Source organism: Lepidochelys kempii, chromosome 1 (genome assembly GCF_965140265.1).
Source record: "Lepidochelys kempii isolate rLepKem1 chromosome 1, rLepKem1.hap2, whole genome shotgun sequence".
Classification (NCBI taxonomy): domain Eukaryota; kingdom Metazoa; phylum Chordata; order Testudines; family Cheloniidae; genus Lepidochelys; species Lepidochelys kempii.
Genome location: NC_133256.1, coordinates 136,302,467 through 136,328,667, shown reverse-complemented (window position 1 = coordinate 136,328,667; position 26,201 = coordinate 136,302,467). Strand labels below are relative to the sequence as shown.

The following is a 26,201-nucleotide window of genomic DNA, read 5'->3' as shown; positions in this document are numbered from 1 at the left end:
TGGGAGTTCAGTTGAAGGACTTCAGGATGTTAAAGAGGTTTAGCACAAAATTACATATTTTAGTGTAGGATCTTTCCTTTCATGCTAGTTGATGCAAAGTGAGTCCAGAGTGTGACAATGAAGAATACTGAAAAGTTGAATTCATGTGTCACCATTGGAGAATCTTTTTATTTCAGTGAATTTCTGTTTCTCTGAATAGTTCAGAAAAAGTCCACAAGAATAGAATACATTCTTCAGTTCTACCAATCCCAAGTTTTTTCAAACATCACTGCTTTTTTCTCACCAGATCCACTCCTTATATGCACAATATATGTCAAAGATAAAGATTTTCTTTGAGCCCTAAATGGATTGCTACTCAACAGTCATTTAAAAAAAAATTAAGTACTGTATTTTTAATACAGTAAATGTAATAAATTTTATGTATGTATCATTAACTAGTTAATGTTTCTAATGCATTTTGATGACTAGCTGTTCAGAAATGTTTATCACACAAAGGAACATCATTTTACAGCTCTTAAGTGGGAGGAAGCAATGGCTGTTGTGAGTAATATTAAAAGGAAAACTTGCACAGGCAAGAGTTGTTTGAAGGGTGAATTGGCCCCATAGGCTTGTCCGTTTGTATTCCCCCAGCAGTTTTCCTGGAGATGCTTTATACTGTACAGCACCTTTTAGAGTATCATGCACTTTCAGTACTGTTATAGTCACTTACAAACACTCAGGGCTTGTCTACACTTAAAATACTGCAACTGTGCCTCTGTAGTGCTTCAGTGAAGACAGGAGGGCTTCTCTCATCAGCGTAGTTACTCCACCTCCCTGAGAGGCAGTAGCAAAGTTGATGGGAGAATTCTCCCATCGACCTATTGCTGTATACACTGGGGGATAGGTCGGTTTAAGTGCATTGCTCAGCAGTGTGGATTTTTCACACCCAAGAGCGACGTAGTTATACTGATGTAATTTCCTAGAATAGAGCAGTCCTCATTTCTGTTAGCGCTCATCTCACTAATGTACTGATTTTGGAGACTTACATGCTATGGTTTCATGTGTAGTTGATGCTCATTTTTCTTTAGTTTTCTTCTTAGCTCTCTTCCCACTGACAACACATTGAATGTTTTTGTATCTGGTGCTGTCCACTAAAGTTATCAGTGAAACACAGCTCGCCCTCATCTTTAAAAGAGCTGCAACCCTGACAATAGTTTGATGTTCTGTTTGTGGAGGTGTAGGGGGGCACATGCATTTCCATTTGAGAAGAATACATTTTTTGTCATATTATGGAGCTGTGAAATAAAATTTTTCAGGTCTCTATGTGATATTAACCACGTTGCATTGTAATTATATTTACAAAGCCAGTTCTCCATGCCACTTCCCTCTATTCTTCTTTTCTCAGGTTGGCATTGACATTAGTACAGTATTCCAGAAGCAATTTCTAATCTCTGTATGCAATTTTTTCTTCTGTGTGGATATTGCTTTTTTCATTTTATATTTTGTCTTTGTTGTTTCCTGATGTAAACATCAATTCAGCAAAGCATTTAAGCACAATCTTAAGTAAATCCTGGTTTAGCAGAGCACTTAAGCGTTGTGGTTCACTTTATGTTAAGGAAGTGTTTAAGTGCTTTGCTGAATCAGGGCCTTATTTGATAATCCTGTTTTATTGCAGTTACCAGTCTATTTAGTAACTCAAAACCGTTACTGAGGCATACCTTTGTTAAAAGATGACATTTTGCTTTTGAGGTCATAGCTCAACTCTTTGCCTGTAGTGACTTTTTTCTTCCCTAAGCATAAAATGCTATTGCGTTTGTGCTCATTTATGTATCTCCTATTGAACAGCTGAAAAGTAATTTTACTTTTCCTTATGCATCATATTTTTGTGGATGAGTAAAGGTCATGTGGCCAATTTCATCATTGTTAACAATTCCAGTTAAAACTGCTAATTGTTTTTAATAATACTTGACACTGTAACAAATAAATAACACAAACGATATAGTTTGCATTGATATTGTAGCATGGTGATCCCAGGATTTGAGAAACAAAGTTGGTAAGTTTACATCTTTTATTGGACCAACTTCTGTTGGTGGAAGAGACAGACTTTAGAGCTGCACAGACCTCTTTCAGGTTTGAAAAAGGTTAATTGCCTATTTCATTTTAAGAAGTTTCTTGCAACATGTGTTAACCCTTTATTCTTAACAATCTGTCCCACCTTGTATACTCTAGTTACCTTTTCCAGACCTGAAGAAGAGCTCTGTGAAGCTGGAAAGCTTGTCTCCCACCAACAGAAGTTGATCCAATAAAAGATATTGCCTCACCCACCTCGTATCTCTGAGTATAGTACAGAACAATAATAAAGTATCCATTTTTCACATAGGAATATAGGAATTGTCATTCAATAATTCAATGGTGGTCATTAGTATGAGATACTGTCTCCGACTAACACTGTGCAAACCTACATAATTGTCCCAATACAAGTTACAGATACTATTTTTATATAATATATATATATATATATATATATTTAATAATACGTAAAGAATTAATCTCCTTAAACAAAACCATTACCATCAGTGTTTACTAAACAACGAACATAACCGTTAAAGGCTTGCCAGCTGGTGAATTTTTTTCTAGTAACCACATTTCAAAATAGTTTTGTAATCTTTTTTTGTAGGTGAATTTTTTTCACTAGAATTTCCCAAATCTTGTTCAACCCACATATTATCACTGGAGGTTATTTATTCCTCCATGGGTCTTCAGAAGAACAGGTTGGATATTTCATTGTAAATATTGGTGTTTGTTTTCATTGGAAGTTCCAACAGTTTGGCCAGAAGGTCTGTTGGTAAATCAAAATTGTTTACTTTTTGTTTCCCTATTATTCATATAATTGTCTAATCCTTTACTAAATACTACTAAAGGATGTGCTTCATGAAAATTAACAATTAGCTGTATTTGTTTAATCTTTTAAAAATATCTTGCATCCTAATTTCAGTTAGTGACCTCTTGTCCTTGTATATGAGGAAGAATAAGTGTATTTTCAATCTGTTATTCCTCTATCTACTTTTTTGAAGGTGTATACTTTTTTTTTTGGTATTAAAAACCTGCTTCTCCACTGAGATAAGCAACTTGTGTATGGAAGTGGAGGCTATTTTGGAATTGCCGTGAGAATTTTCCATCAGAGGAAGAACTTATCGACTGGAAAGAGCAACTACATGTAGACTGTAGGATTGTGTATGGTTCTAAAGGCTGTAATATGCCTTCAGTAGTACACCAGACCCTCTCTAGAATGTGCGTCTATATAGTGCGAATTCGCATATAAGGGGGTCGTGGACACGGATCCCAAATTTAATTACTTTAATTGGAATTCATTTTAATGTGGTTCCCGCTGTAACGCGGTCCCTGCATTAACACGGTACTGCACATGGATCCCAAATCCCATGTTCTAGCGAGGGTCCAGTGTATATAACCGTTGTGCATATAAATAATGCTAGCAATAGCAATTTTTAAAAATAAAAATCCCCGAACATTTTAACCTGTATAAGGGATCTCTACAAGCGGGTGGGAACATAATTTTTCACCATCTCTATTAGAAGATCACCTCTGTAAGTAGCTGCTTTTGTTTGTCCCCCTTGAGTGATTGCTTAAGATAGTTTTACTGTATTCAAGTAAACAGAGGCTGAAAAACTCAGCCACTGGTGAGTGGAGCACTTTCTGTGTGAATGTGGTGATTTCACATTCAGTTTCTGCAGAATCTGATCTTTCATTTAAAAATGTTTCTAGCCCTTATAGTTATGAATATAATCTTAAAGTATAAAGCAATAAAATACTGTTGTCTTGACTGTTGTCAGATTTGGTGCTTCTGCTATTGCCCATATTCCACAAAAGCAAAAGAATTAATGAGAATAGCAGAGTCTTGACTAATTAATGCAAGCTTGCATATCATGACAGTATTATTGGGAAATGTGTTCTTCATACATAACTCCCACTGACATCAGTGGGAGTTGTATATGGGACACATCTCACCATCATACCTTTAGACCTCAATCCTTTAGAAACTTATACATATGCTTTATTTCATGCAAGGATTTTTTTACACTGAACATTTTATTTGTATTTTATAAATTAAGCTATATTGTAGGAACCCTGGTGGGAAAGCAATACTGTGTGTGTCAGTGGGAGGCATTCAGTTAATGAAGTGTCCGAAGATAGGGCAACAATGGAAACCTATATATTGATTGGGAGACATTAAACTCCCAGGGAGATGTAGGAAGTGGTGGTGTTGATTTAAGTAGACAGCAGTCTTCCCCTAAATGTAATACTGAACCAGTGTCCCAACATGTCAGGAGGGTGAAGGGGAGTGAAGCTCTGCATTTTGGAGGTGTAGTCTTCAGGAATTATTTCACATCTCATTCCGATCAGCCGTACTTGTAGGAGATGCTAAGGCATATTAAGCAACAGTAGAGGTGCCAGCCAGCCACAGCAGGGCTGTGTTATTGCCCCAACCCTTTTTTCCATCTTTCTTGCCATAATCTTGATTCTTCTTTGTGACTGCATTTCTTCTGGAATTGGGATTGAATATCACATGGATGGCCAGCTCTTCAATCTGTGACGTCTTCATTCTAAAACTAAAGTCACCAGGACTGTTATTACTGACCTTCAGTATGCTGATGACTGTGCTATCGTCACGCACATTGGCTTGCAATCTGCCCTAGATCTCTTCTCACATGCTTATCATAGCTTGGGACTTTCTCTCAACATTAGGAAGACTAAGGTGCTCCTCCATCCTGCCGCAGAACAAGCTGCTCCTGTTCTCCCACAAATTGTCATTGGTGGTGAACTCCTGGAAAATGTTGAGCATTTCCCTTATGTTGGTAGTCACCTCACCTAGACAGCCAGTCTTGATGTGGAGATTGAACATGGGATCCGTTGCGCCAGCGTATCTTTTGGAAAGTTGCTCCGTTGTATCTTTATTGGAAACTAAGATCCCAGTCTACAATGCAGTAGTAATCCCCACTCTTCTTCAGGGAGTGAGACATGGGTGACATATTAAGCTTCTGGAGTGGTACCAACAGTGCTGCTTTAGGTAGATTCTCTGTATCGGATAGGAAGACCATTGCACCAATGCCAACATTCTCTCTGCAGCTAACATCACCAGTGTTGAGGCAAAGATTATGAAACATCAACTTCACCAGGCTTGTCATTGTGTATGGATGGCTGATGCTCATCTTCCATAGCAGTTCCTCTTTTCTCACTTAGTCATGGTAAGAGGACCCGTGGAGGACAGAAGAAATGCTGCAAAGACATCCTGAAAGTATATCTTAAGAAGGGAGGCATTGATCCCATGAATTAGGAAGAGCTGTAGTGATGGCATATCATATGTCAAGCCTCATCCCGTTTTGAAGAGAATCGCCTTGCTCAAGAGACTGAGAACAGCAGAGGAGGAAGGAAAGGGTACAGCATCCAGGCCAGCAGTTGTACTTTTTCCAAGCAACCACCTGTCACATACGTGAGAAAAACCTGTAAAGCACGAATTGGACTCCTCAGCCATCTTAAGTTTCATCAATGACTTATCCCCATGGCAGACATCATCCTAGTATTGAGGGATAGCCAACAAAGAAAGAGATGTTAGCCCTAGTGTCCTGGCCAGATACAGGAAAGACGATCTCATACCTATGGAACTGTTTTGTGACATGTTGGGGTCATGAGATTTGGGTTCTGTTGTGGCTGTGCCATAGATTTCCTGTGATCTTGAGCAAGACGTTTAATCTTTGTGCCTATCTGATTATACATTTTTGTGAAGATATATTGATGTTTGTGAGGAGCTCGAATACTGTGGTGATAAATGTTGTAGAAAAGCCTATATGTAAATAAAATACTTAAGCACAGTTTGGGAAGCTACATTCATCCTACTTAACTTTCCCCTGAAGTCTCACTTGCTTTCTTGTATCTTTTAGTGCAAGATGTGGCTGTATCTCTGTGCTAGGGTTGGGGGAGAAGTGTATTACTTTCTGTGAGCCACTTTGGAATCCTCTGGGATAGAAGGCTCTGTAGGCTCTAACTGTGAAATAAAATAGCGTTTGCACAGCTTTTTTCTTGAGATTTGGGTAACTTGTTACAAAATATTGAATTCCAAAGCAAACTGCAACAGCTTAACCCAAATCAAGTCAATTATTTAAATGTTTGTTTTCAAGCTTCTAACTTGAATAGATATAAATTATTATATTCTTTCCTGCCCAGTTAGTTACTTTTGATGGAATGATGGAAGTAAATGTTTATATTTTAAAGTCTCTGTCCCCCATGGGCCAAGAAGAGATTGCTAAAACAATGGATATAACTTTTATGAACAATTCATATTTAGTCAAATTTTATGTAATGTAGGTTGAACTAGTTGTCATTCAGTTATACTGTGTGCTGTCATTGGGTGGTACAGCAATTTATAAATAAAATAGTTCTAAGATAATTTCTTTGGTAACATGACATATATGGGGTACATGGTAGTGTGGTATCGAGGATTGATCAGCACTTGTTTGCAATGACTTGCAGAAATATGGTCATCCCAAAGCCATGCTAATAAAACTTCTAAACCGTGCCACATTGTCATGTATTCTTTGTATGTGTCTGTTTTATAATTACTTAACTCTTCATAGCATTATATCTGAGCATAAAATGTGATTTATAATCTTTAGATCCTGTTTTTATATTTGTTTTATGGTTGGCTAGATGTTTGACTACTCTGCTTGTAGTTGGATTTGTGTAAAACGTTTTAAAAAAAGTATATAAATTTACTAATATACTTTCCATTAACTGTTTTTGAGGCTACTGTTAAAATGTCCTAAACATATCATAGAAGTAGAGCTGGATTTGTGATAGATAAATTACAAAAGTGTGCATATTTGCAAACTGCAGGAATATTGGAACATCACCCTGTTGGTTAGTATTACTTAGAACAATAGAGATCAAGTTTCAGAGTAACAGCCGTGTTAGTCTGTATTCGCAAAAAGAAAAGGAGTACTTGTGGCACCTTGGAGACTAACCAATTTATTTGAGCATAAGCTTTCATGAGCTACAACGTCCGATGAAGTGTACTCCTTTTCTTTTTGCAAATAGAGATCAAGTTCTCAATTTGTTAAAATAGTGGTAGGCTAAGCTGGTGTTGCTAGTTTAGTGTGGAATCTATATTATAAAAGTTATAATTTTTATATTTTCTATATTATAAAAGTTATCAGCCTTTTAATGCCACTAACCATGCTTTCTTTTATGAACAACCAACAAACTTTCTCTTGTTTTTGGAGGAATAGGAACCAAGATAGATGAAAAGCTGCTATGCGAATTTCTCTAAATAGAAAATAAGTTTTTTAGTTAGGAAACATGATTGTGGAGAATTTTCACTTAATGTATGCTGCTGCAGGTTTTCAAGCAGTTTCCTAGAACCTTAAAATCTCCTCATTTCACCAATTCTGCCTCCCAAAAAATTTGTTCAGCTGTGTAACAATACCCCTTCCCCTCTCCCCCGCCCCTTCAATTTTGTTCACATGGAATTGGATAGGGGACTTCAAAATTTACATGTCTTTTTATGAAGGACGTTATAAAAAAGAGCTGTGTCCTCAAAAGCTTCATATATTTAAAAATAAAAATAGAAAATAAATTCTTAATGTCACATATGCCAGCTGGAAAATGTCTTCCTCTCTAGTGCTAGATTTAGTTTTCTAGAACAGCTAGCTGTGTTCAAAGTACTACAAGAAATCCCAGTGATACTTCCTATTTAGAGGCTCTCAGACTCATTAGTACTAATTGGAAGTCCTTACCATCTGATAGCTGTTCAGTAGCCTCTGTGGTGCAAGGTCTAGTGAAGAGCGTCCGCGTTCCAAAACTATTATCATGAAATTATCAACAATCTCTGTAGACATGCCAAGGAATCAGTATATCTGCAATCTAAACTACCATTTCATCCCTAGAGATGCTCTATTCCAGAACAGGCTTGAGGCATGCTGTGACAAGGCAATGTGAAGAATCTTGCATTGCCATTGGATGTATCATACTTACTTAGAGGATTTTACCTACTGGAGTTATCCGTCAATGTGCACAATAAGTTCTCTGAACAAATAGAGAACATCCTGCTTTACAATAAAGCTGCTACTACATCTTGTCTCTCAAATCCTGTGTTTCCTGTTTAGTGACTTTTTTATAATCTACATTTCAGTATATTTCATACTTTCCTTGAATCAACACAATGCTGAAGAGAGTAATATATAATGTTTCATATGTACAGAGGCTTTCCAGTTGCATGGAATAGCTTGCCATGTAGTGTTCTCACCCTCTCTTTGTTCACGTTATTGCTAAAGATGTGTTTCATGAGGCTTCAAAACAATAGGAAAAAAATAGTAAGTTAACACTACATCTGTCCTCCCATTGTGTCCTGTTCTGTGTCTTGTACTGTAAGTTCCTTGTGTTGGGACTGTCTTTCTCTGTCTTGTATAGTACCAAGCACATTGTTGGTGCCTTTTTAGCAGTAGCTTCTGTTATGTCTATCTCTACGCAAAAGAAGAAATTTTGACCAAGAAGATATAAATTCTAGTGCTGAATTTTAAGGTCCGTAACAAATAATTGCAGAGTGTTTTTAGATGTTAAGCCAGAGAATCTATATGATTGAACGTAGAAAGAAAATTTTTTTTACAATCAGTAATCTAAATAAATTTGATAATCCATTGACATTTGTACTTAATTCTTCTACTGTTTTTAGCATTTTGTATATAGTAATGCTACCTGAAAATAATTGCTATGAATTATTAACATACAGAACTTAGTTGTTGATAATGGTAACCAGAGGAGAAGTGATGTAAAAATGGGGTTGAGTAAATTTTGTATTAAAATACTTGCTCTAAACTGCAACAGAGAGGAGTATGGTAGCTAATAAGTGAACCTATGATGTAACTTTTGCCTTATACAGGCATAAAACCAATTTTGCTGCAATTACAGAGCAGTATTAATGGTTTAAAAAATCAGTTTTCTGTGTGAAATGCAACCACAGGGATTAAATATATACAAAATATTGTTGTAGCTTCCTGCTGATACTTTATAAATCTTACGGTTATAAGTAGTGAACAATTGATATTACAGTTCTTTCTTGTAAGAAAATGCTCAGTTGGTTCCTGGGTGGGGGTTAATTTTTAATGTGGGTTTCTAAACAACTTTCAGTAAACTTCTTTTTTTTAAGGTTTAAAACTCCTCTATCCTTAAACTTTATGCTTCTGTTTAAAAAATTATCAAAATCAAACCATAGTGAGCTTTTTCTTACAATGCAACTTATTGGGATCCTCAAACAGATGTTCTTCATCTTTGCTAGTTGCATTTTTCCTAGCAGTGGACTTTAGTTAATCTAATGAAATTATTTGTTTTCTTGAAAATCAATAGCAGCTGAAGTATACTAGTGCTATAAGTAACTGATTTTATTTTTTGTATGAAGTTCAGAATATTTTTTTAGTGTATCTAGACAAAGCCACCTACAAATAATTTGTTAAAGTAGTAACTATGAAATTTTCACTGCTGCTTGATTTTGTGTTTGTAGAGCCAGAATGAAGACTGGGGAGGTTTGTCTGAGGATATCTTATGATTAAGAGCAGTCTAAGGCCTTAGCCCTTTTGACCCCCCTCTAAATTGGTAACTACCAGATTTACCATTTTGGTGGCATGGATTAAATGGGTGCTATGCAGAGACTGTTGCACGTGTAATGAATTCCTTGCCTGATGAGTAAAGGATATACAGAGAAATTATGGGTGATGGGCTTAATCTTCTGCAACATTTGCATGATGGTATTTGGAGAGTGCTTTGGGTGTTCTGTTTTATTTTCATTTTTATACTAACAGCATCAGTTTGAAATGTGATTTTTTTTTATGAGTTTTGTTTTGGTGTTGGTAATTAAGTGGGTTAATGGAGTTTAGAGAAGTAGTATACCAAAATGAATTACTAAACAGATGTTTGGCTTTGTTTACTTGTAAGCAACCCACTTAAACATATGTTTACTGGAAATTGCACTGTTACCTCTGGTAGGCAAATGACATGGGCCCCTGTGTAGAATGGGTGCTGCTTCAATTGACTGTATATCTAATACTGGGTGATGCTGCATGAGAGAACAAACTTATTTGCATATATAGTGCATTGCAACATATTTTTGTGCAGGCCCCTAAGAGAGGAATACATTGTGGCAGTGTTACAAAGAAAAGGTAAGACTGTCTTCAGAAAGTATACACCTGAAAAATGAGTCACTTTGAAAGCCTATTAGTCAAGGTCAGTTATATTTAACTACCTTTATGTAATGTATCAACTTTTATGGTGTACAGATGCAACTAGGAATGTTTTATTTCAAGTGTAGTTTCAGATATATAAAGATTGACTTAATTCATTAGACCAGTTGAATGTAAATGTACACAAATTTTGCAAGTAATGAAAGGAAATTTCATCTTTAAGAAAATACATTTTGCAAAGAATGAGTTCAGATGCTCAGTTTGCCTTTTATGATTAGAGTCATAATTTTGGTTTATGTGTGTGATACATAATTATTTTAATGGTTAAATTTTCTTAAATATGCCCAATGGCCTGTGATGGGATGTTAGATGGGGTGGGATCTTAGTCACTACAGAGAATTCTTTCCTGGGTGTCTGGCTGGTGAGTCTTGCCCACATGCTCAGGATTTAGCTGATGTGTTATAGTTGGGGTTGGGAAGGAATTTTCCTCCGGGGCAGATTGCCAGAGGTCCTGGGGGTTTTTCGCCTTCCTCTGTAGCGTGGGGCACGGGTCACTTGCTGGAGGATTTTCTGCACCTCGAAGTCTTTAAACCATGATTTGAGGACTTCAGTAAGCTGAGACATAGCTTAGAGGTTTATTATAGGAGGGGGTGGGTGAGATTCTGTGGCCTGCGTGTGCAGGAGATCAGACTAGACGATCATAATGGTCCCTTCTGACCTTAAAGTCTATGAATCTGAGTCTTTTTTTGCCTTTTAAATAAAATTTTGCTTGCTGTTCATTTGATGACTCCTGTGATGGCATCCAAGAGTGCGGATAAAGTTTTGACTTCAAAGGGGCTGGATTGCACTACACTGTTTTATCCTACATGAACGTGATTGCCAGCAATTATGATTTACATGCTGCATGCATTTTAATAGGGTAAACAAGGAGAAAAAAATCAGGTTCATGTCAGCTAACTACAATGCTTTTAGTTTGTTCTGGTCTACAGTGACCACGAAATTGCATTCAAAATCATGTTCGTTAATACCATTGTTGGCATCTGTGTTTAAACAGTAAAAATCTTGTGGCCCTCATAGATTCAGTTATTACTTATCTAGATTTAACATTATTAATGACTTTCACTCTGGAATTGATTTGGAGGAAGGGAGTCTTCTTACTTTTTTGGAAAGTGAGGGAGTTCAGCGTTGTAAAGCATGTGGGAAGAGGGGAGGGGACTTGATAAATTGTGTAGGATGAAGATTTAGGGCACAAGAACAAAAACTTGGATTAATTCAATAAAATTAATAGGCTGGTTTAAGGGAAATAGAGAATAAACTTTCATAACAATGCATTTGTTTGTTTGGAATATTTTTGAAACTTAGTTGGGTGGAGCTCCATGTGAAAGCCTTACAGCACTTTTTTCATGCAGTTAATTGTCCTATAGGATGGAGCCTTCATTAGAATTATTGGCACTTACTGTATCTTATTAAAACAACCTCCAGTGTGGCCTTTATATAGTCCTACACGCCATAGGAGGGTAGTTATTTATAATGATATAGAAGATACATACTAAATTTATATTTGAAGGACATTCATTAGGACATGGGTACTCGAATTAGGGGTTGTGCTGTCATCCTGCCTTTCCCATGTTACATTGCCAAATAGGAAATGGGTCTTGGCTAGATACTGGGTACCCGGCATGGATGAGAATTCCTAGAGGTAGTTTGGGGCTACAGTATGGCAGATGCTGAGTATTACTGACCTTTGGAATACACCATTTATCAATTAACTGGCAGGTGTGAAGCGTTGCATTCTAAAGGGATTAGCACCTTTGTTCCAACCAGATCAGGGAAGAAGTGGGAGAGGTTGAGGGGGGGAAAAAGACACCCACTGAAGACTGATTACACTGAATGAAGGTTCAGCTGGTACTTCTGTTTCCCCAGTAGAGAGCAGAGGAGGAGAGGGGTCGCTACTGTTGTGTGTCTCACCCTTTCCTTGGCTGGTGAAGTGAAGACTAGGGAAATGACAGTTTTACTTCACTGTGTGCCTGTGTAAAATTTTTATATCCTTGCAAAATAATGCTTGAATTGCCTAACAATGGAACTGCAGAGAAAGTGAACAGTTGCAGCTTTGTACAGAGAAGTCTCTTATGAAATATTTCCTGGTGACTCAACCTCTATTTGCTAAACTGATCTAAGATCTGATGGATTCCTGTATAATGTCTCTTTAAACAAAATCTTACTGTTGTAATTATTGTTTTGTTTCTTATATTTACATGGCTAGGATCTGTAAACCTGTTAATATTTCCTAAACAAATTGTGTGTGTGTGTGGGGGGGGGGGGGAATCATTCATTTTGCAATCTTATCTTCAAGTGCATTTTTCCTTGAAATCTCTTCCAATTGATAGTTGTTAATGAAGATTTCAATCTTAATCAAGACTTCTCACTGTTCCCCCAAAGATAGTTTGCTGCTTTGACCAAAAACACTACTGAAAAATGGACTACAGTTATTACCAATTCTATACTGACTACTGATTTGTTGCTCCAGTTTTGTATTTGTTTAGACTAGGAAAAGTGATCAAGGTTGGCCTGAGGTTAACCAAGACGTTTCCACTCACAGTTTAATGCATTTCTCTCTCCTACCTCTAAACCCCTACCAGAAAAACAAAACCAACCTTAAAAATCATCCTCTACGCTACGCAGAATATTGATCCCAAAAATGGAGCAGTAAGAGACTCTATGAAGTCCACTAGGGATTTCACTATTGCTATTGATTTTATGTAGAAGGTGTTCAGATACTACAGTGATGGTGTATGCATCATCATTTAATGCATACGTACTTAGAGAGCTAATATCAACTTTTCCCTGATCTAGACACAATATTGCCTCAGTTTAACTATTACGGACATCAATCAGCTAAATTGAGGCGAAAGTTGTTAACCTGTATGTTTATGCTTGGGAAAGGATTAAGGTTATGTTGGGGTTAGCTAGATATTTTAGCTAACATGAATCTCATCTGAACCACTTTCCTAATGTATACAAATCCTTGGTGACAGGCTGGGATTTTCAGAGGAGCCTTACTTGCTTTGGTTCCTTTGAACATCCTTCCCTTAAGAAAGACTGTCATTTGAAGTAGTACTCATGATGCATTAATTTCCAAATAAGTATTTGAGAAAGAGAAATCTGAAACCAAGCTCATGATGTCAGGCGAAGTGTTGGAGTTTAAATTTTCAAAAATGACTAGTGATTTTCAGAAGTGGGTGGTTGATGTCACAACGTGGACAGTTGTGCTGCAACTGTACGAATACAAGTCTATTGTGAGTAGACCTAACTGCTGCGTTCCAAGTGCTTCTAAGCCCACGGGGTCTGGGTAGAATCTACTAATTGTTTGTAGTCCTGGGTCTCTAGGTTGCACTCCCAGGCTCAGACCTTGTGTCCTTCCTTGGGACATGGAACTCCACAGTGCAGCTGCCTAGGCCCTGAAACCAATGTCTGATTTTTCTGAGCCCCCAGTTGCTTAGACACGCTCTCTAGAGTTCCGTCTAGGCAGTGGAACTCAAGCTTCTGGTTTAACACCTTCAGGGAAAATGTGGCATGGAAGCAAGGAACATCAGCTTAGCAAAGGAATTTCTTAACCACAGTTACTCTACTTGTGAAGTATTTGAAAGTTACAGGTCTTTGAGAACAGGCCTGAGACACATCCCTCCCGGGCCTGATCTAGTTCCTTCTGAGAGTCTGAAACTTATCAGTGTTCAAGCTGAACAGAGGCCTTTCTGCCCCTTCTGTTTCCTGCACATCTGGCTTACATGTGGTGATGGTCAAGCCCCCTGCTTCAGAGCAGCACCCCTTTTTAAATGGCTCTTTAAATGTTTCTTCTTTTGCCATGTGGCCAAGCTGAGAAGCTGCAGATTCATCAGCCATGCTAGTAACCAGGTGTAGAAAATTCATTGTTCCATATGTCATGGATTTACAGGATCTGTGTCATTTCCTAACCTTTAGACAGTCCCTGGGGAGGATATGTTCAGTGTGCTAGACCCCCAAAGGGTCACACTCTGCCACAAGGGTAGGCTACATAGCCTCAGTGGCTCCAAAACTGTGCTTCTGGGCTCCAGCATTCCTGTTTCCCTCACTGTGAGCTATGTGCCGCAAGTCCCAGTGAAGTAGATTCCTGTTCAGAGACTTTTACTCCCTTCAAAGACCAGTGCATTTCAGCAAATATTTGCTTTTCAAAACAGAGTAGGGTTTTTATTGTTCAGCTGGAATTACAGCATCAGGAAGCCCTTAGGTTAGCATAGAGGAAACAAAAGTTAAGGCTTATTCCGTATTGGCACTGAGGCAAGAATAAAAATAAGTCTAATTTGGAAAGTACAAAAAACAGCAAGGTAGCAACTGGATAAACCATCAAATGAAGGATTAGGGCATTCTTATTTGTCATGTACCAATCCTGCAAGAAATTGAATTATTCAGAGGCAACCCCCTGTGCTGGAGAGAAATTGGCACTGTGTTGGGAAGATCTTAAATTAACTGGTGAGTTCTTTTTGTTGAGTTCAGTAAATCTTCCTTCTCCCTGACCAGAAAGTGCTTTCAAGTACCTGTGAGATGAGGGATAGCCCAGCCAGGTGGAATAGTGGCAGGTGCCGGACTAGGGGAGGGGAGCCCAAGACCCCTTCCAGGAGGAGAAAATGATACACATTCAAGGCTATTTCACATACCTTTCCCAAATCTAAATTGGGGGCAGATAGTTTAAATGTACTTACTAAGAGACACAGTAAAGTTAAAATTCATATACCATTGTTAAAGAGCAATTTCTTTAGACTCGTTAACAAAATATTCAAATAGGCAGTCTACTATCTTGCAGTGCAGTGCTTCCCCATGTCCACTAACTTGCACCACTCAATCAGCACAAGGGAAGCTGAAATTTCCCACAAGTACCCTGTAGGGAATACCTCTTGCGTGGGGGAGATCTCAGTAGGTATAGAGCTAGCGCCTACGCCTCCTTTCCCAAAGGCCACAGCACCAGGGCCCAGCGCTAGAAGATGCCTCCTCCTTGAAAATATGCCTCAAGAACTCAGCTGCATCATTGTAGCACTTCAGTGTAGACAGTATGTATGCCAATGAGAGAACCCCTCACGTCTGCATAGATAATCCACGTCCTCGAGAGGCGGTAGCTAGGTCAACAGAATAATTCTTCTGTCTCCCTAGCACTGTCTAGGCAAGGACTTAGAGTTGTTTAACAACACTTAAGGGTGTGGATTTTTTGCATGCCTGACTGACACAGGTAAACCAGCCTGATTTTTCTAGTGTAGACCAGGACTGAAACTTTCTCTTCACTATTTGTTAGTTTACATCTGTTTTGGGTTGGGCAATGAGAAAGTTTTCAAACTTCAAGACCTATCATGCCATAGCATTTTTACTAGTTTAATCAGAGCAGTTCATATCTGAATAAGAATCCATTATAAGTTTAAACCAACCCATATGCCACTTGATTGTTGCTCTCCTACCAATGGTATATGTAACATAGTTTTAGAAGTGCTGAATTAGTCAAATTCACTTGTTTATAGTCAATTTTTAAATAACTGGGGGGCTGCAATGTTTGGGTCGCAAACATTGCGGAGTAACGTTACTTCCTCAAGAATGGTTTCCATGGAAATTGGGAATTATACATTTTTATTCTTTGTGATTTGTTAAAAACATTTGACGTGAAACTGAATTGGAGATATTTAAAGACCAGCTATATGGGGGGTGTTACGGATAAGATTAGCAAGTGCGGAAGTTTTTCTTGTAAGTATTTCCATCCCTTTTTAAGAATTTTGTTTGTATTGAGATTTCTTGTTGACTCCTGGAATGGAAAGTGAGACAATGTCTTTAATTGGCATACAGTAAAGGTTAGTAACTGACAGGGAGATTTTCAAAAAATGCCTGACAGACTGAAAAGTAAATGTCCCCAGTCAACTTTCAGTGTGGCTTCTGCTCCTAAATCCCTTGAGCGCTTTTGAAATTCTGACCCAAATGTCCTCAAGACATCATAATGCATTGCATAAAGTGAACATGTGTTGTGAATGCTGTGTGGGTTTTAACAACGTACTGCAACTGAAGCGGTTTTTCTAATGTGCATATTCATAATGCAGTCCAAGAGCAAACTGTTATTTTAATAATCAAGAGTCTTTTCAGTGAAATAGTAAGATTTAATCTGTGAAAAGTTTTTGATCAGGACCCTGAGTTAGGGAAGTCTTGCAGTCATTAAACAAAAGTGCTTTTTTGAGAGGAGGGAATCTTGATAGTATCTGGCCCCTCTTCATGAGACATACACATTTTAAAACCACAGAAAAATGAATTGTTGCAGCTGAACCTCTTGGAAGTACAAATGGAATTCTAATTTTTGTAGAATATTCCTTTAACTTCCTTTAACAATTTGTACTATGCTGTAGATGATAACTGTAAAGAAAAAACATACCAACCCATCATTTTGGTAAATTTAGTTGAAATACAGTTCCTTTCTGAATATCTGATGATTAAAATATTTGTACCTTCAGAGGCAGGACTCACACTACAGAATTTTATCAGAAAATTCTGATCTGCACTATCATCGTTTCAAATGCATTGGTATTAGTATGCGGAGCCCTAGTGTGGGCAAGTCTTTGTTGGCTGGAACTGGTGCAGATAAAGTGTTGGTAGCACCAGCCATAATCTGGTTTAAGGTAGTTGATATGGGTCCTTTCCACATGTAATGCACAGTAGAAGATTAGATAAGTTTATAAAGCTCTCAGTATCCAAACACAAACATTTTAGCAGCATATTGTTACATGGATGTTGTATTCACCACTTCTAAAGGAGCTGTCCTAACAGTATGAAAGGCAATCTTCAATCTATGAATGAAATTTGTGGTGTTTATATAAAGGAAAGAAAAAAGGGACATCTTTTCCCAAAAAAACAAACAAACAATAACCCTACTTGGAATAATGATGGTGCTTTGTCTACATGAAGCTTTCTTGGAAATCTCACTGGGGCAGTGCTACTACTGGTAGCAGTGGTGAAAGAGCTTACGCAGCTGGATCTCCAACATGTTGTAACCCATGTCTTCTGGATCCACTTATATTAGATCTAGATGATATAGTGGTAAAAATGCCTGTGCCCTGTCTTAGTGCTCCCTGCATTATATCACCAGTGGAGGAGCATTAATGGTAGTACAATGGTAAAATATTTCCCCCGAAGGGCTAGTGGAGACAAGGCTAGTGTGTAGTTCTATATTAGAGATAGTATTGTAAGAACCTTTTGGCAAAAATATTTATTGTATATCTGTCCACCTGTGTACTATGTGTAAGAATGTATACATTTCTTTTTGTAGCCACGTCATGAATACTTTAATGTCCCAGTTTACTAAATGACTTCATTCATCATGCATGCAGAATTTCAGAGAGGAGATAGACCTGACTTATTCATGGCAGAACTTTATCCTCAGCTTGGTGAAATCAATCATCTTGAACACACTAGACTAAACCACAACCATTATCTTTGCTGTTGTACTTTTCTTCTCCCCTTCTGTTTGTGTATTCTCATGTCTCATCTTGATATAACTTGTTCTTGTCAGCATATGATCTCTTACGGTGTGAAAAGTTTCAAGTCTTTTGTTTAACATTTGTGTGGAAGTCGTTCAGCTTGAGTAAGTGCATATTGTAACATTACTTGATCTTTTAAATATTTCAGCTGTGATGTTACTTTAATATACGTATAAAATTGTAGTATACATCAGAAGTTTATAGAGAAACTAGTGATCCCATGAAATAGTGTAAGCCTTATCTTTTTAAAGTGTGTATAGAATATATACATACATATGTATAAGCTTTGTTTAGTTGTAAAACTGTATACATCTTTAATGAAAAATGCGAAAGTAAAATGCATTTTCCTCTATCTTTACTTTTAATTTCTTTTGAAAGTATTTGTTGGGGGCAGTGGTGATTTACTGTTTGTTTTGTATAGAGGTAGCGGGGAGAAATTATGCCCAATCATTGGCACTTAAGATAGATAATGTTTTTGTAATGTCACAAAATCTCAGAGTTCTAACACTCTGATTTGTGTTCAAAGGTTGAGTACACTTCAGCACTTGTCCTCCTTTTATAGTAGTAATGGTTAAAATTGTTACCGAAGTACATTCCTTTGCAACCTAATACTTCAGAGTTGTAACTTTTTGCTTTTACTATTCAGTCATTACTAGCATATTAAAATCTTAATGTTCATTAATCAGTATTTGTAGTTTGAAATGTATTTAATCGCAAAAGGAAGACTGCTTTAAAGATGTCTATTAAAATAACTATCCTGCGTGGATGCAGAGCCAGGATGAAGACATATACTTCACCCTATATTGCCCACTAAAAGTGAATGTTGTTACATTATATAGAGCTGGTTTATCTTTAAGGCAAAGATTACATACATTTAAATAGAAAAGAACTGGTTAAATAAATTGACCACAAACAGTTTAAAATTTCAAAAGTATTTCATATATGGTAATGCACTACATTTTAAATGTCTATCTGACTTTAAAAAAATTGGGGGACATGAAAGGGGAATTTTTGGATTTGATTTTGCAGCATTTTGGAATATGTTATAGAAAATTAGATCATGGGGTGGTTTTCCATTTCCAAGTTTGTTACTCTTCTTTGTAAGACATTAACAGTTTGTGTGAACATGTGCAGTTGGTTAATGCTACTTTAATCTGCATTCTCTCGTGCCTGTTGGCTTAAAATGCTACGCATTGAGCTGTAACAAGATGCTGTTTCTCTTATCTGTATACAGCTGCTTGCTTTTAAATGACTAGATAATGAATTAGCTTTCCTGGCATGTCTGAAATAAAGTATTGCATGCACTTCTGTCTCATGTGAATGACTTTTTTTTCAACTCTTGGTTCTGGTATTTCAAATGTGTATTTGTTACCTCTGTTAAATTCTGTATTGCAGGTGCCATATAAAATGTTGTAAAAAGCATTCCATAACAGCTAGATAAAAATGTATGCTAATGTTTTCTAAATCTAAAAAAACACAAATAGAACTAAATATAGCATAGATCTTGTCCATGTTTTTTTAAATCTTAAAATGATTCCTATAGTTCGTAACAAAATGTTTAAAAATATCAAGGCATCCTAAATTGGAATGATGAAGGCAGTCGGTAAGAATTCACGATAAAATGTGTCTGTCAAGACTATTGCTTATCGCTATTGTACAATAAGCATACATCATGATTTACTCGTGAGGTCTAGCTCTAGATTTTTAATAACACAGTCAAATCCCATTGAATTTTATTTGAGTCATGAGTGAAGCAATGCACTTAACTACACAGGATCAGTTAGCTGGAAGAAACTTTATTTTGAGTACAGTAAATACTTTTACAATTAAAGATTATCTGGAATTTGAATATACTGTGGCAGAAAAGTTCCTTAGTGTACAAAAATTGAAGTGACAATATTAATCTGTAGTTATCATGTAGTTTATTGTGAAAAGTATTTTTGGTCATTTAGGAAATAATCAATTTCACCTCTGTAGTTTTAGGTTTTCAAATCCATTATAATTAAAAGTTAGAATCACAGAAATGTAGGGCTGCAGGGGACCTAGCAGTCATCAAATCAAGCACCCTGCCCTGAGGCAGGACCAAGTAAACCTAGACTATCCCTGACAAATGTTGAAAAATTGCATTAAAATAAACAGGATAAATGTGGACATCAAGCTTCCAGCAGCTTGCATGAGAATTTAGCAGTTCTATTTCTCTTAATTCAACCATCGGAATAAAGTTCAACCCTCATTTATTATAATAAATGCTTAAAATTAGTGCACAGGGAAACAAATACTTAAAAAGACACTGTCAACTCATTGTTTTAATATAAAAAGAAAAGGAGTACTTGTGGCACCTTAGAGACTAACCCATTTATTTGAGCATAAGCTTTCCTGAGCTACAGCTCACTTCATCGGATGCATCCGATGAAGTGAGCTGTAGCTCAGGAAAGCTTATGCTCAAATAAATGGGTTAGTCTCTAAGGTGCCACAAGTACTCCTTTTCTTTTTGCGAATACAGACTAACACGGCTGTTACTCTGAAACCTGTTTTAATATACTTTTCAATTTTTTTTTTGTTCTGTAATATTCTCAAAGCATGAAAATGCTGTTTCTTTTCTCGCCAGTTTTGATACTTCATTTTAGAACAGGGATGGACAAATGTTTTGGACTGAGGGCCACATCTGGGTGGGGAAATTGTATGCAGGGCGGGGGCAGGGGGTTGGGGTGTGGTGTGCAGGAACGGGCTCAGGGAAGGGGGTTGGAGTGCAGGAGGGGGCTCAGGACAGGGGTGCAGGAGGTGTGCAGGGTGCGACAGGGCTCGGCAGGGACTTGGGTACAGGGTGCAGCAGGGGGCTCAGGGCGGGGACTTGGGGTGCAGGAGGGGTGCAAGGTGCAGGCAGGGAGCTTAGGCTAGGGAGTTGGGGGGGGGACAGGGTGCAGGAGGGGTTTGGGCTCCGGCGCGGCGCCACTTACCTAAAGTGGTTCCGGGGTGGCAGCGGCGCACACCGGGGCCAGGGCAGGCTCCCTGCATGCCTGCCCTGGCCCCACACCATGCCACTCCGGGAAGCAGCCAGCACCACAACCCAGCGTGGCCCCTGAGGGAGCCGGGGGGGGGGGGGGGGGACACACACAGGGCTCCTTGTGCTGCCCTTGCCACATCTCCAGGTACCTCCCCCGAAGCTCCCATTGGCCGCAGTTCCCCGTTCCTGGCAAATGGGAGCTGTGGGGGGCAGTGCCTGGAGGCAAGGGCAACGCACGGAGCCCTCTTCTCTCCACTCCCCCGGGGGGCCCAGGGATGTGGTGCTGGCCGCTTCTGAGAGCAGCGCGGGGCCTGCAGCACCATGGGGGGCAATCCCGTGAGCCAGATCCAAAGCCCTGAGGGGCCAGATTCGGCTCACGAGCCGTAGTTTGCCCACCCCATTTTAGAATCTTTTTTTTTATTATTATTATGGAGTAGAAATTTGCAAAAGTATTTTTAACATTTTTATAATTGATAGTATGCCAAGGCTCTTTCACACCAGCTTCCATGTCAGTACAGGTCTGAGAATATTTAAATATTTCTTCAGTGGGAAAACATATCTGTGGGTTTTACATGGTTGGAAGTGAGATTTTTATGTCCTTGGCTTTATTAGAAAGGGGAAATTTTTAATTTTATTAAAAAGTGGGTGGACTGAAAAAATCCACAGGATTTTCTTAATCAGATTGTAATAACATTGAGTGATTTTAGTCTCCTTTTCGTACTTAATTTCCAGGATTATTGATGGAGTTTTATATACATTGAGGGTAGAATGGACCTCTTGGGTCAAATGTTGGGCGTAAGCTGCTCAACAGTGTCCTTTCAAAGTACAAAAATACACCTGTTTCAAGTGAAGTGGAACTGTCTTAATACTTAACTTTATGCCTTTAATAGTAAATCAGTGTGTACACATGGGTTAATCTAAGATTAAAAACTTGATCATTCTATGTATTACATGTATAGAGGTTAAATGACTCATTCTGAAGTGCTAGTGTTACAATACTAAACCACTTGAGTCAAATAGATACAAGACTAGTAAACTGACACTTTTAAAATGCATCTAAATAGTCTGTAAAACTAAGCTTTCTGAAGATTTACTGCTAAATTGTAATCTTTCTTTTTCTTGCTTCATGACATGCCTTGTCTTAGGATGCTAAAGTAAGTTTTTTTTTTTTCATTCTCTGGGTGCTTTAAAATTACTTTGGTTTTGGTTTCATAAAGACACAGTATCACTTTTCATTGACTATGATGATGATGCTAGTAATTGTGGAAATGGACAGCCCAGTTTTTCTAATTGGCTAGATCTTCTTCCAGTTGCTTAGAAATATTTCTTCAAATTCCCAAAATGAAAGTCGGATACAGACTTTAGTATATATAAATATGTTAAACACTTATTTGTTTTATTTGGCCAAAGGTCTTCATTGAAAATTTAGTGCAGTACCTTTAGGAAAGAACTGGTTCCAGAAGTTTATACCTGGTCTAGAATACTAGAGCACAAAAACTTGGGCTTCCCTTCACTTCAAGATTGGCCATTTCATCCTTCTCAAATAGTTTTTATCCAGTATACAATAGTGTCTCTATCTGGGAGGGCTATTTTGAGAATTAATACTGTTGTTTCTGTCAGACTAGGACCTGTTGCTTCCAAAACTTAGGTTTAAAGGATATTGTAGCTGTACAGTACGTCAGCCATTTCATTTTTACTTGAGGGATTTTGGGATCTCCATAAAATATCACAAAGTGAAATAAAGTTAATCCATTACATGATTTTTAAAAATTCATGTCTGTTTTTCTAAGTTGTGACTTGTTCCATGATGGAAGGTCTGTTGATTTATTTTCTTTTTAGAGTTAAGGGTCATAAAGCTTACAAGCCATCCCTGTAAACCATGACAAACTTCTTAATCCTTTTAGAAATGCATCTGATGTCATACATATAAACTCACATTTTTCTTATGAGTTTTTTTAATTAAGCACTTTCCATATTAACTTTCCACATATAAGCTTGTTTAGTAGGAGCACAGGATCTGTTTACCACTGTCTCAAATTTTCCCTCCACAGGAAGCAGAGACCCCACGTAGTGTACTTGAAGAAATTGGACTCACATAAATCTCCTCTGAAGTCTCCTGGTGTTTCACATACTGTAAATGTTCACTGCCATCATTTTAATGTTTAGCTAATGGTGTAAGATGCTGTTTGTCAGTATTACTGTTTTGCTAAGTTGCTTCATTCAGGCCTACAAGAAAATATCCCATTTAAAGTTTTAAAAAAGGGAACAAAAATTTAAAACCTACAAAAAAGGATAAAAGAAAGGGATTTCAATTCAAGACCTCTCTCTGCATTTGAGAGCATCATAGGTGACGACTTCAGTAATTATACTGTTTTATAAGCACCAGTGACTTAAGGAAACAAATGAATCAGCTTCAATACGTTGTCATCTTTAACAGAAAGGAAAGTACATGTGACAACTTTAAATGTGAAACGTAACAATATGGAACTTGGTTTTATGCAACCAAAGACTTATTTGTTCATCTACATTTTATGTCAACATTTGTGAAAAATCTGCTTTTTTCAGTTAATACAGAAAGATTGGGAATTAACTGTTTACTATGGAATTTTTTTCATTATACCAAAGAACCCTATTATGATCTGTATATCAAACTGGTATGAGCTGTTAAGGTGGCTTCATTTTTTAGGAACAGAGCTGCAACCAGACCATTTGATAGAAATGGAAGTATACAATACAAAGATTTTTCACACAAGTACATGAGAGTTAATGTATTATAAAGGGAATGCAGGTTGTAAGAAGTAATTTGTTTATTGGAACCATCCTGTTTTAACATCAATATTATTGCTTAATCACTGTAGACTTGTACCTAGATTATGTACTTTGCCCTTCTGACTATTCAGATGAGTAGATAGACAATGTAAAATACACTGGGGTAGCACTTGACATCATGGAGAGAAGGGAATAATCTAAAGGGAAAGTTAAAAATGTGCAATTTAAAAGTTAGAGAGAGCAGGTGAGTAAGATAATATCTTTTATTGGATCAACTTCTGTTGGTGAGAGAGTTTTTGAGCTTACTACACTTCAGGTCTGAGAAATGTACTCTGAGAGTCACAGCTAAATACCAGGTGGAACAGATTGCTTAGCATAAGTAGTTAACACACATTTCAAGGGACCATTCAAGGTGAAGTGCCCCACTAACACCCCTCCAGTCATAGGGGGAAATGGAAAGGGGGAGAAGGCAGCTGGCGGAGGGTTGTTAGTCAGCCCCGGTGCAGCCTTCCCAAAAATGGGGGGGGACCAGGGCTCCTGCCCCTTCTGTGGCTCTGCCCGAGTTCCTGCCAAGCCGGAAGCTGGAGCAGGTTGGGAGCCGAGGACTCTCCACCTGCCTAGCGTTTGCGGGGGTCCCTAGATCAGCCCATGATCTGTGTCCCCGCCCTGCAGGCCTCCTGCCCAGGGTAGGTGGAGGGCTTGTGGCTTTTACCCCAACCCAGCTCCAGCCGGGGGATAGGGCCTCGGAGCTGCAGCCCGGCTGTAGTAAGAGCCACACAGCCAGTCAGCTGTGAGGAGGCATGGACCTTTCACCTGCCCTGGATGGGGAGCCCAGGGGCAGGGACATGGGCCAGGGACTTCTCTTTGGCCCCCCACCCTGGGCAGGTGGAAGTGTTGAGTCAGCGGCACAGTGCCGCCTGCTGCCCAGGCTCCCCAGCCGGGCTCCAGTTGCTGGCCTGGCGGGGTGGGCCTCGGGCAAAAGTCGGGGGCAGGGCCTGTGGTGAAAAGTGGACAGGCCAGGCCCATCTGCTTTCAAAAAGTGGGAGGGCCATAGCCCCCCCATTCCAGTGCTGATGTCAGTGGGGCATAGATTGTTGTGATAAACCATAAATCCAGTGAAAATTATAAGACACAAACACGACATCACCTGTGGATGAAAATTTTTCTCAAAGTGATCACTCTATATCTGACGTATCAGTCCTCATCCTCAAAGGAAACCTGCCCAACACTTTCAAAAGGTGAGCCTCTGAGTTTAAATTCATAACTTTGCTAGACACTAAAAATCATGGACTGAACAGAGACACTGAATGCACGGCTTATAACAACAATCTTGTATCCACTAACAACCCCCCTACCCAAGCTGCCTTCCCCCATATTTCTTCCGCCCCTAGAACTGGAGGGGTGCTAACAGGCCACTTGACCTTGAATGATCCATTGAAATATGTGTTATCTGTTACGCTATCTGTTCCACATTGTGTTTAGCTGTGACTAAGTACATTTCTCAGACCTGAAGAAGAGCTCCATGGAAGATCAAAAGCTTCTCTCTCACCAACAGAGTTCGTCCAATAAAAGATATCCACCTTGTGTGTTTAATATTGTGACAGACATGGCTACACCACTGCATATAACTAATTTAGAAGTTTTTAGTTTGAACCCTAGAAACAAGACAATGGCTTTGCATTATTTAGTATATTATGGTATGCTCAAGGGGGCATAAGCACCTGTTTTAAAAATCTGTTTCATTAACCTGCTTCATTGCTATATATTAATGTCCTGTCACCGTACATGCAGGTGACATTCATTGTGAAATTACTAAGCTTAAGCAAACAAGCGTTTATATACGGTACCACCAAACTAATTAACACTGAGGTCCTATTGAAAATTGGTGGGTTTCAGCGTGTAAATGAACAAATAATCAAGGGTAATACACCACAAAATATACTTTTGTTCATTTACTTTGACAGTTATAGGTGTTTTGCAATATAATCTACACTTCAAGTATTTAGTCTTATGAGATCTCTGTTCAGAACTCTGTTCTGTTGCTAAGAAGTCAGTGCCATTTTTTTTCTGCAAATTATATGTGGAGTAGCAAAGTTCTACTGTGTGTATCTGCAGTGATCACAAGGTGAGTGTTTTTCTAAGCTTGTTCTATTGGAACTGACCATAGGCTCCATAACATTTCAGTTTGCTCACTTGACGTAAGCAGTACACCACATTTACAGTATTCATTTCCACTCATCTCATGTACAGAACACAAGCCTCTCAAATCACTAGAATATCATGTTTGAAAAGGTACACAAGACCCCTGTTCTGCATTTCACTTGTCGAATATGTAAAAAAAAAAAAAAAAAGGAGATACAACTGGTATGGGATGGCCTGCTGTTTGTGCTGTTGAAGTGATTGAATTTCCTTCATTTAAAATGTCAATCTGAAAGCAGTTTTATGTGTTTAAACAAACCTATTTCTAAAGTTTACGCTGTCACTTGTATGTGCTAGGCTGGATTAAGCTTTGTTGTGATTGTATCAAAACCTGTAACCACTGTCTTACAATTAAATTAATGTGATTCTAATAAATGTTCACTTTTACACCATAGCTGTGTGCTTATATATAATCAAAGGTTTAATATTTTTGCAAGGGGAAGAAGAGGATGGGTAAATCTTTGATAGGTA

General features: G+C 38.2%; 1 protein-coding gene across 4 annotated transcripts in view; it reads left to right on the top strand.

The window, feature by feature from the left end:
• AP1S2 (adaptor related protein complex 1 subunit sigma 2) overlaps positions 1 to 26,122 on the top strand; it is a 40,043-nt gene extending 13,921 nt beyond the window's left edge. Inside the window, exons 5-6 of one of the 4 annotated variants that reach the window (XM_073355763.1) lie at positions 9,548 to 9,639; positions 22,814 to 26,122. In XM_073355763.1, the coding sequence (XP_073211864.1) occupies positions 9,548 to 9,592 (45 nt within the window). In that variant the 3' untranslated portion in view covers positions 9,593 to 9,639; positions 22,814 to 26,122. Of the gene's footprint in view, positions 1 to 7,937; positions 9,022 to 9,547; positions 9,640 to 17,547; positions 20,060 to 22,813 lie in introns of those variants that run through there. The other 3 variants (XM_073355790.1, XM_073355771.1, XM_073355781.1) reach the window with 3 other exon arrangements.
• Positions 26,123 to 26,201: the final 79 nt, after the last annotated feature.